Here is a 10586-nt window from a genome sequence, read left to right on the forward strand (position 1 = left end):
GAGTTCATATACTAGGCCTGTGTGTGGATAGCGCTGTGATTCTCGACAATTATCCTAGCTTGAAAATCTAAATGAATAATTATCTCCGACTTTTTCACATTCAAAGAGTAGCGTGTATTTTTCAAATATTTTATGGGGGGTTGTTTTTAGCGCCGTAATTAAAGAAGGCTTCTGACCAAGAACGGAATGCATTAACACCAAGTATACAAACATTTACAGATAATTTAGAATTGTGGGTTTCGGATTTGGCTGGGTTCGGAACAAAAAAAAAACCAACAATTAACTTTGATTTAAAAAGACCGAAAAAGAAACAATAAAAATTTCGACAAATAGGAAATAAATGCAAAAAGACACACTGGAACAAACAACTGGAGGAATAATTGATAACGTCAGTATACATATATATACAATTAAATTTATTTATATGTTCATGGAGGAAATAAAAAAAAAAAAAAGTCTGAAATGACCAAATTGTTTGACGACTAAAAAATTAAAAAAGAAGCCAAAACATTCGGGTTTTTTTTATTAACTCGGAGAATCCAATTTGGTTTAACTACTTGTGGTGCGACGAAAGTCTACAGAGGAGGTGATATTCTGCCGATTATTAGACGTGAGAAAAAAAGAGAGAAGAATGGGAGCAATATCTTCACACCCCGGAACAACAGCAACACACACAAGTTATTATTATACACGATGACTTGTTTATCGGCTAGCACAAATATAATTAACTAGGAATTGCGGTTGTTATTTCTCCGCGACCATCATCATCCAAAAACAAACAAAACCAATACACACACGTATACATCAATGGGAAATAGAAACAGGAATCCACCATTTGAAAAAAAAATAGTTAAGCCGATTGGTTTACTGGTAGCATGTGATGCTTGGCCATGAAATCCTGATGCTGGCCAATGAATGCCGGATGATTAGCGAGGAAATTGGGCAGTCCGGCGGCCGCTGCTGCTGCGGCAGCGGCCATCTTGACTTCGTTAGTGCTGTTGATGAGTGCTCGCAAGTGATCCTTGTTGGGGGACGAGTGGAAACTGTTGAAATGGGCCAAGGCGGCTGCCACGACCGAGGCGGAGGGCGTCGACGCCGGATGAGGATGCTGTTGTCGGTCGGAATGATTTGGCTGCTGATGGAGCCCGGCGGAGGTGGATGCGGTCGTGGTGGTCACAGAGGCCGCCGATGTGGCGGTAGTCACGACCATCGACGTCGAAGCGTTGTTGGACGTCGCCGTCGTTTGCTGCTGGGTCGTCGTCGCTGTGGCCACCGTCGTTGGTGGGTAGAGCTCGGCGTGTTGGCTTTCACGGTGCCGCCGCAGGTCAACTTTGCGCTGGAATGCCCGGCCGCAGTGGTCGCAGGCGAACGGCTTGTAGCCGGTGTGCTTGCGCGAGTGGGTGATCAAGTTGGACGATTGGCTAAAGGCTTTCCCGCAGACGGCACATTTGTGCGGCTTTTCACCTGCAGCGCAACCCGATCGAAAGTGAACAAACGGTTGAAATTTTGCTCTAAACGTATTCATAGAATCACATTTTTCTATTGACCGCAGGAAAGAAAGCCGCACAAGGATAAAGGGCGGACTTGATTGGCCCGATTAGCAAGATCGAGTGTATAAACATCTAGTATACCCGCAGCTGGACGAATAACGAAAATCGTGTCGCATGACTATATATTTTTAGAATAGGTTATACGATCCCGGTTAGGAGAGTTTTCACTTGGTTTTCGTTATCGTAACGGTGTCGAGTCTCTTTTCTCTATTTAATGTCCTTAAATGGAAACTATGCATTTCGTCTACACTATATTTAATACTGCTGTATTTGAAACAAAGAGAAAAGAAGAAGGGAGAGAGAGTATAAACGATTGGCTCAACCGCAATCATTGGCGACAATTGAAGTCCGTGCCGTATATACCCGGTGCGTTGCTGTCCCGCGTCGTAAAAATCAATCGACGGACCCCCCACCGACGCTCCACTTTGCTCTTTTCTCTCTTATTAACGAAACTCTTATATAATGTAAGCGCATCGGGCTAGCTGTATAGGCGCTATGGCAACTGCTGTTCCTACACGCAGTACTATAGATACATATACAAGAAGGAGGCCATAACGCAATTACGTTGCCAGCCAATAAGGAAAAGATCAAAGCCAATCAATGTGGGAGAGGGCATAAGGCCCTCCCAACAAGAGCCAACCTGCTAAGTGCTAACTGCGTGTATACACACGAACTTTTCAGGTTGCCAGTATGAAAATTGGTCCGATATTCCTTGTCTTCCCATCGACGCCGGTCCAGGCCTTGTGTGTTGTGATTCCATTTACAGGGGGAGTAAAAAGGAGGGAGGGGAAGCCGAGGTACGTATACTACCGGGGAAATCAGTTAGAATAACCACGAAGGGTGATGGTTCGGGTTGGAGGACCTCTACACTGCTCTCAGGGATCTTTATAATTGGGTTAACTTTTTTGGGCTGGGAAGCTGGGAGACCTTTATCTTCCCCTGCGTGCTGCTGCTGCACACGGGTGCGTGTCGGGGCCTCGACGGAAATAATATTTGCGCTTATTCTGGTACATATAGGAAGAAAAAGTGATGGGCGAACAACGTTACGGGCTGCGCTGAAAGTCAGGGCGAATGTCGAGTGTTTGTCAACTCTTCAGATTGTCTCCCCCATTTCCCTCACACACTATGTAAGCCACTGTGGACCCAACTCTTAATTCTATTTTATTTCTTTTCCCCTTTGACGGTAATCCCGCATCAAGTTTGAATGCAGTAAAAGCTTAAAGATTTCAGGGATTTGTGAAGGGGGGAAAAATAAGAAAAGAAAAACATACCTGTGTGGATGTAGGTGTGTTTCTTCATGTCGGATTTCTGGTGGAACCTTTTGCCGCAATACTGGCAAGGATACGGCCGGGTGTCCGAGTGGATCAGCAGGTGAGTCGACAGCGTCGACGACCGCTTGAACGTCTTGCCGCATTGTCGGCATTCGAACACTTTTTCCGTGTTGTGCAGCGACCTAATTTATGGCGTGAAAATAATAAAAGAAAAAAAAAATAAGAAAACGACCGTTTTTTTTTAAACATTTCAAAAATTTAACAACCGACTGGATTATTCAAGCAAAACACTATCATTAGATATACTACTCTTATAACATTTTTTTGGGGGAAAAAAAGGTCTATATTTTAAGACTCGTCATGCGCAGCGTGTTCATGAAATCTTTTCACAAAAGTCGTTGTGAAATTCCAGACATCAAACTTGAATCAAAACGTCCAACCGCTGTGCCAAAATAGGTAGCTACAACTCGGTTGGCGCGATTACGTGAAATATTTGAATCGAATGACACAACACGCCGCCTTGCATAATGATATCTATGATTTGATTGTGAGCAGACTGACCGGCTACAAAATACGGACCGATGCTGATTGAGGCTGATCTCGTGGCCGAACGTCTTGTTGCAAACGTCGCAAGCGAACGGCCTCTTGCCGTTGTGCGAGCGGCGGGCGTGAACTTCCAGGCCGTGCGGAGTGGAGAACATTTTCTCGCACTTGACGCAGGAGAAATCGGCCGAGCTGCCGCCGCTACTTCCGTTGCCGCCGGCCGACCCGCCGCCTCCGCGGTGGTGGTGGAAACACTCCAGCGGATACGGATGCTGATTCCCGTGGTGCGGATTGTTGCTGGTCGGTTGCGGGAGCCGACGAGAGTTGAAAAGAGGATCGCTTGACTGCGGATGTTGCGGCGGTTGTTGTCCAGCCGGCGGAGCCATTCCGAGACCGAATGGAAGAAAATTCGACCCTCCAGATGAGATGGAACCGAACGGATTTTTGGACGCCAAATCCGGTGGCAGGAACGATCCGTAGCTGAGGAGGGAGAGTCGCCTGGACAGGGCGTCGTTCATCCGCCGGCTGAAGGATGAAACGTCGTTCATGTTGTTCAAATTCTTTAGATTGCCGGAAGATTCGCCAATGATGACCACCTCGTTTCTCGATGGCTGTCGATAGTTGACGGATTCGCTCAACAGCGAGCGGACGCTAAAATTCCGCGTAGGCGACGACTTGGGAGCGGCGGAAGGAGGTGGGCTGGCGGCTGGCGGCGGCGGAGTATCCGACGTATCCAGGGCGATGGGCCTCCATAATGTGGCCGTTTTGATCATTGGAGGCACGGCCGAAGGTGCCTCTTTGTCTAGAAGTCGATCCATCCCGAAAAGTTGGTGCGGAATAATCGTGTCTAATAAAACAATCGCCGTAATTTTGATTATAATTTTCAAATGATAACAACACACACACGCCAACCAAAATGTTGAATTCGAACTTATTACCTCGAGTCGTCGATTGATGCGATTCCGACGAGGGGGGACGTTCGTCTGTCATCGCAGCCGTTGGTGATGAACAAAGATTGAAATGAATCTGAACGTTAGGGCGAACAATCATTTCAGTTTGTACCCGAGTGGGCAGCCTTTTGACCCTGCGAGAGCCAACGATAAAAATATTTTCAAAAAAACCATCGGAACGACACAGACAAAGCTAGGGAAAACACGAGACGATAGGAGAGATTCGAACTTTGTGATCATCAAGGCCCTTTTTCCCCCACCCGATGGGATCTTAAATGACTGTGCTTATTTAGTAATCTCGACTCGCCTCACAGAGTTCAATTTCGGTATCAACACGTTCATTCAGCTCGGCAGATTTCTGGGGTTTAGGTTAGATTATCCTATACCCCGCGTTACGTCAACAGTCATCCCAAATACCTTTTTCTTTTCTTTCTCTCCTAATAAACGTGGTCGACTGCTTTTGTTGTTCAGATAAGAATTTTCACACGCACACACGCGATTGGGGAGATTAGATCAGCTGATGTGTTTAAAACGGGTGATGGTGTCACCAAATAAAGTCCAAAAAAAAAAAAAGATTACGCTCGTCCGTAAATCAAAAGAGCTCATGTGGTTCACTGGTTAAAAAGCCAACGGACTTGTGTTCGCTCCTGTAATCAGGGGAACGGCAAACACAAAAATCTGACGGCCTCAAAATGTAGGCATTTGTATACGTCCTCCGTGTGTTTCATCGGAGGCGAAATCTATACTACTCACACGATTGAGCTTGTTTTTCATATATACGTTCTTATCGCATTTTGTCAACGCACGTGTTGAATGATTTCTTCTCTACTGCGGCATTCGGAAGATTGTGTCCATTTCGAAGACAAGATTATAAAATCACGCGTTCTACCTCATATTATTATACACCCGTCAAAACTGGACGTCATGAGATCCAGAATAATCTTTCAGCTTTACAAAATAAAAATGAAAACTGTGCATCGTACCAAATGAACTTTATATGTATTTTCGTTTGATTCTTTTTTTACCTTTGGTGGAGCAGACGATGACGGCTATCAAAGTGGGTGTTGTGCGTGAGGGGGGGGGGGGAGAGTCGTGAACTGTGGTTGTCGATCGGATGAACTTGAACGTCAGACTGAGCCGGCGTTCGTGAGCGGAGAACGAAGAAAAGTGCGAGGGATCACAACAAAAAAATAAAACACTTGGCTGGGGCCGGATGGGAACTGCTATCCGGCAATGCGGATAAAGAGAGAGAGATTGAAAAGTCGACGGATTTGCGCTCGGCACTGGCAACTGAAGAAGCAAAACGGAAGCTCGGAGGTGGGAGGAGAGATTGACGGATGCCACCCCAGTCCTTGTACACTATATAGACGGGAGTGAGATGGGATCTCTCTTCTTCTTCCCTTTATTGAGGTGGTGGGTGGGTGCGAGCGTAATCAAGTCAGAGAGGATCAGACTTTTGGCTGACTCCCCCCCTCCCAGTTCGATCCACGTGACTATGGAGATGCACGGAGAGAAAGAACGAGAGAGTCTTGATCGTTCTTGTCTCGACTCGGTGCTGCGGACGCACAAGCGCTGGCGCAGTACATCACGGCGGATGCTGGATAGTAGCGAAAGCTGCTGCTCCAAAGGATGAAAAGAAGGTGGGCGATCCGGAGATGAACTGCGAAACCCGGCCATCATCCGTCGCCGATATTTTCCCTTGTGTCGACCGACACAAAAGCGGGAGCCGAGCTGCGATTGGATGAGCCGGAGGAAAGCGAGCGGATCTGGTTGGTGGACTGCCCGTGATTGTTGCCCACCCTCTCCTACCTCTTCCACCCTACACATTATGGGGCCGCACCCGCCCTCTATTCTCCCACGTCGGCTCTCGCGTATACTTGCCTCCCTCCCGTATGCGTGCATGTGCGCGCGCGCGCGCTTCCTTCCCAGGCCAGCCCGCAGCAGCCACCGCCATACCCGATATTTCCAGTTTGCGCTCTCACTTCTTCTTTTCTTCCGTCTCGTCCGACATCCACCGAGGGACGTCACTTTTTTCAAGACGTAGGATCATTTATCTCAATTTACACGGCCTTGTAAAAACAACTAAGCAGCTAGAAACCCGTGTAATTAAGGGATTCTGACCGATCAAAACTGGACTCGACTGGTTTTTCCGTGTACATTGCTCTGCTTTTATTCCCCCCCCCCAGTGATATCTATTCAGCCGTTTTTATTTTTTAAATTTTATTGCTTGTTTGTGGACGCTCTATTTGACTTGCTTATTCGATACCTTGTCCACAGCAAATTCCCCAGAGATAATACGACTCGAAATCACTTTGAACCAAACAAGGCCATAGTTGATCCTATATACACGGACGCGGACGTCATTCGTGGCTGCAATCTTATTTCAAACGGCGGACTCCAGCAACTGCGGGCGATGACACGTTCGTTGTATAGCCTGGGCAGGAGGGGCCAGGCCGGCCAGGCATTTAACATGATAAAGCAGAGCGCATTCCATCTGGACGAATGCCGTTATTATTATTCAATTCTCTGCTGCCGTGATGCCATATTTATCCCGTTCCACTTGGCAGCATATGCCTAAAATTGCCTATGGCTCTGTCATGATGCCATGTCTGTTTCATGAATTATGCAAATATATATACTCCAACGCACGGGGTGTGGAATCACTTCTCCCCGTGTATATTCCTCGACGAATCGTCTAATTCGATTGCTGAGTGTTAAAACTCTCTTTTTTTTGTTTTTTGTTTCTCGTGAACTGATTGGAAAATCGATGGGCGAAGACTTACAACTCTCAGACATTTAACAACATCATCGCGTTCCTTTTTTCCCTGTGTCTTTTCTTAACATTTTTTCCCCATTTTTCGCTTTATTTTATTCTGTTTCTGTTTCTTTTTTTTTCCAGTAAATTTTGGAAAGAGTGGCTCGGACGACGATCAAGTCCAGCCATTTCCTGCTCCGTTGGAGGACACCCGGTCGGAGCTAAATGACCCGAACCGGCCAGCAACGACGACGAGACTCGTTACCTGCACAATCTGCGACCCGTTTTTCTTTTTCTTTTTTTCCCCCCCCAACCAAAAAACTCGTTATTCCTATACACATCCAGTTCAATGTGCAGAAGAAGAATTGGACTGCGCTGCTGGTTAGTGTACTCTCCAAACGCTTTTCCCGTCCAGTCGGTTTCGCTCCGTTGGCAAAACCAGCCACGAAAGCAATAAGGTAAACGCAACAGACTAAACTCGCCTAGTTCAAATATTTTTTTTTCATTTATTTTCTTCTTCGCTCTCCGGCCGAACCTTTCCAGTTCGTTAATGCATTGAAACAAATTAAGGCTTATTTTTTTGTTTTCTTTTGGTTCTGTTAATTCTTTATCGTTCTTTTGAACCCCAGTTAATATTTTAATAGGCAGGTTGGACGCTTGGCTCTCCACTTGGATTCGAACGGTGTACGCACGGGCCGTTGATCGGTCGCGTGTTGTGTGTACTCTGGTATCTCTCCAAAACCCGTATTTAGTACTGCACAAATGTGTGATAATTACAGACGCAAATGATGATGACGTTTTTTTTTTGTTCTTTTTGGTTTTACATTGTTTGGCTGAGTTGATTGCGCAGGACATTGATCCTACCACTGTTATATTCCTCTCTGCTCTCTTGTCCTTATTATTATTATAGAAGAAGAAGAACAAGTCCAGCAACAGCGCCCAGCCAATTACAGGAATGTTTTCAAGTGCAACGTCGCCGTTGTTTACGACTAGCGTGTTGATGGTGTTCATGGCCTCTTGGTGCGTTCCAGCCGGACGGGCCCAAACCTACGACAGATGCCAACTCGCCCGCGATTTACTCCACAAATACAAACTGCCGGCCAATCAAATCTCTCAGTGTACGTACGTTGTCCTGATTTTCCACAAAACATTGAAAGCGCTGCTGCTGTTTGCTCGTTGATTTTTATCGATTTACAACGTCAAGGAAATCGCGGGCGGATAAATCTGCTCCGGGGTACACTCTATAGAACTAACGATCTTTTATCCTTGTGTGTCTTTTTTTTTTCTATTTTTGGGCGAATGATTGGCCGTTGGCGTTGCCGGTTTTCGCCTTGATGCTCAGGGATCTGCCTGGTGCGCTGGGAAAGTAATTTCAACACGTCAGCCATCGGCTCTCTCAACTCTGACGGGTCGCTCGATCACGGACTATTCCAGATCTCCGATCTTTTTTGGTGCGATCACCAACAGGGGATGGACAGCGCCTGCGGCCTCACTTGCGAAAGTATAATCATCTATTCTTTAACTAATTCATTCAAGTTGAAAAAGTTTCAAAAATTTTCGGTTGGGATCATATATATCTCAGGTCTAAGAAACGAGGATATCAAAGATGACGTCATCTGCGCCAAGCGAATCTTCCGCCAACACCAACACCTGACTGGAAACGGTTTCAACGCATGGTACGGATCACTCACAATGAAACTCTTATTAATATTAATTTTAAGTAACTTTTTTATTTCTTTTATTTCTCGTGCAATTAAAAAAGTATCGAAGCAATCAAAAATAGTTTTGAGTATACGGCTATATAATAATGGCCGCTAATTTCCAATTGATTATTAATTCGGAATTTAGTAGGATAGAAACGGTAAGGGCTTTCTGGTGGCCGCACGAGTTTTACTTTTATCGATTTTTCCTCGTTCGTTTGTTATACATTTCTGCGCAGAAAGGAAGAGGAAGAAGAAAGAAAGAAAAAAAGCTCGAAGAAAAACTATACAACCAGAAACCGCAATTATAACATAAAAGAAAAAAAAAAGAGCATCCGCGAGCACACGACCGGTGTAAACGCTGTGCGCAGTGCTCTTTCGATGCAACGTGTCGGAAAGCCATCAAGAGAGAGAAGTGCTTGGTTGGGTTCCGTATGGGCTGATGGTTCGGAAAGCTAAAAAAACACACACACAATATAAGATGATTGCAGTAATTCAAATCAAGTTCAACAATCGCTTCGATTCTATTCAAGAAAATTTAGAAGAACTTGCAGTATACTTACACCAAGTTATAACGAGATTAGAATCTCAAATCTGAAACGGATCAAGAACTGCCGAGCCTGAAAAAAAAAGATTTTTTGTCGAAGAAGAATGTCGTGAATGTCTGACACGATTTTTCGTTTCTTCTTACTGAAGGATGACGGCCAGAGGGGGGGAATGAGCGTGTCAAAGACCGCGAAAGTGAGACATTACAAGTGTTCCATTGGCTTCTTGACGAAAAGAAGCGCGTTGGACGTCACTCGGTATGCGAGCTGTATTACATCACGCATTTCGGTTATAACACGGGACTGGATGAGTGAATTTTCATTCTGGAATTCCGTTCTTGATCGTTTTCTTATTCTACTCGAATCTATTTTTTAAAAAAATTTTCGTTTCTTGGTTTTGCTTTTCTGGCCGTGCGCAGGGTGGCGTGGAGGCTTCACTGCCAGGGCGATACGGATTCCTACACGGCCGATTGTAATACCAGCAGCAGCAGCCCATCAGCGGCCAACGATTCGTCGGGCGCCGATCGGGAGCGGAAACCGCAATTGGCCGCTCAACCAGAAAACCCGCAACAGTCCAACAGCAACTGGCTCTGGTCCCCGTTCAGTCATGCATTTCCGACCGGTTGGCTTTTCTTTTGAGCACACAGAACAGAAAAGAAATAAAACGAAACTTACACACACACGTACACACATTTCTATCTCATTTTTTTTTCGAGAGAGAGAGAGACTTGGCAGTATAGATGGCCATAACATACTTTTATTCTTTTGGCGTGTGCTAAAGGGAAAGAAGAAGAAGAAGAAGAAGGAGCCCTGATTACCAGAACCAGAATGCGGAACCGTCAATATCTATAACTCTTTTCTTCTGCCGCACATTCATCATCGGAGCTATTCACTCCACCCTCTGCTAGAAAAAATAATGTTATTCTCCCGTATAGGGGTGAATATATCAAAGAGGCGATATGTTACACATTTCTCTCTCCAATCAGCGTGAGAGGGAGCCAGGTGAAGTTGGCCATTACAGACGGTCTAATATGCCGGAATGATGGCGGTTGTATAGGGAAACGGCTACACAGGATGATTCACCCAAATCCAGTTTCGACGTTTAAAGGCGATAGTAGAGCGCGGAGAAAAATCCCTGCGTCCGCCCACGTCGCTCCATAAATCGGCCGGCGGTACATTATAACTCTTTTGACGTTGTGCAGTATAGCATCATCCTGCGCCCTTGACAGGAGCGACATATATTTTTTTATTTTATTTTTTGGATATTTTACA

The 10586-nt window shown here is 45.6% G+C and overlaps 2 protein-coding genes across 5 annotated transcripts; one reads left to right on the forward strand and one right to left on the reverse strand.

Annotated features, from left to right (window-relative positions):
- Window positions 1–59: 59 nt before the first annotated feature.
- Window positions 60–5797, reverse strand: LOC124329076 (fez family zinc finger protein 1-like). 3 transcript variants are annotated; one of them, XM_046788053.1, is made up of 5 exons: window positions 5340–5797; window positions 4303–4448; window positions 3401–4211; window positions 2822–3003; window positions 60–1464 (listed from the first exon to the last, which is right to left on the reverse strand). In XM_046788053.1, exons 2-5 carry the CDS (start codon window positions 4412–4414, stop codon window positions 851–853), a joined length of 1719 nt encoding a protein of 572 aa, XP_046644009.1. In that variant the 5' UTR covers window positions 4415–4448; window positions 5340–5797; the 3' UTR covers window positions 60–850. The 3 variants fall into 3 exon arrangements, with proteins under 3 accessions (XP_046644009.1, XP_046644006.1, XP_046644007.1); XM_046788050.1 differs by having other exon boundaries at window positions 3383–4211; XM_046788051.1 differs by lacking the exon at window positions 5340–5797 and having other exon boundaries at window positions 3383–4211; window positions 4303–4573.
- A 1624-nt stretch (window positions 5798–7421) lies between these two features.
- Window positions 7422–10000, forward strand: LOC124329198 (lysozyme C, milk isozyme-like). Of its 2 annotated transcripts, none has more exons than XM_046788253.1 (5): window positions 7422–7527; window positions 7980–8187; window positions 8412–8570; window positions 8652–8745; window positions 9734–10000. In XM_046788253.1, the coding sequence occupies exons 2-5, from the start codon at window positions 8025–8027 to the stop codon at window positions 9951–9953; spliced, it is 636 nt and encodes a 211-aa protein (XP_046644209.1). In that variant the 5' UTR covers window positions 7422–7527; window positions 7980–8024; the 3' UTR covers window positions 9954–10000. The 2 variants fall into 2 exon arrangements, with proteins under 2 accessions (XP_046644209.1, XP_046644210.1); XM_046788254.1 differs by lacking the exon at window positions 7422–7527 and adding an exon at window positions 7714–7796.
- The last annotated feature ends 586 nt before the right edge of the window (window positions 10001–10586 follow it).

This window comes from Daphnia pulicaria, chromosome 3 (assembly GCF_021234035.1).
Source record: "Daphnia pulicaria isolate SC F1-1A chromosome 3, SC_F0-13Bv2, whole genome shotgun sequence".
NCBI classification, from domain to species: Eukaryota; Metazoa; Arthropoda; class Branchiopoda; order Diplostraca; family Daphniidae; genus Daphnia; species Daphnia pulicaria.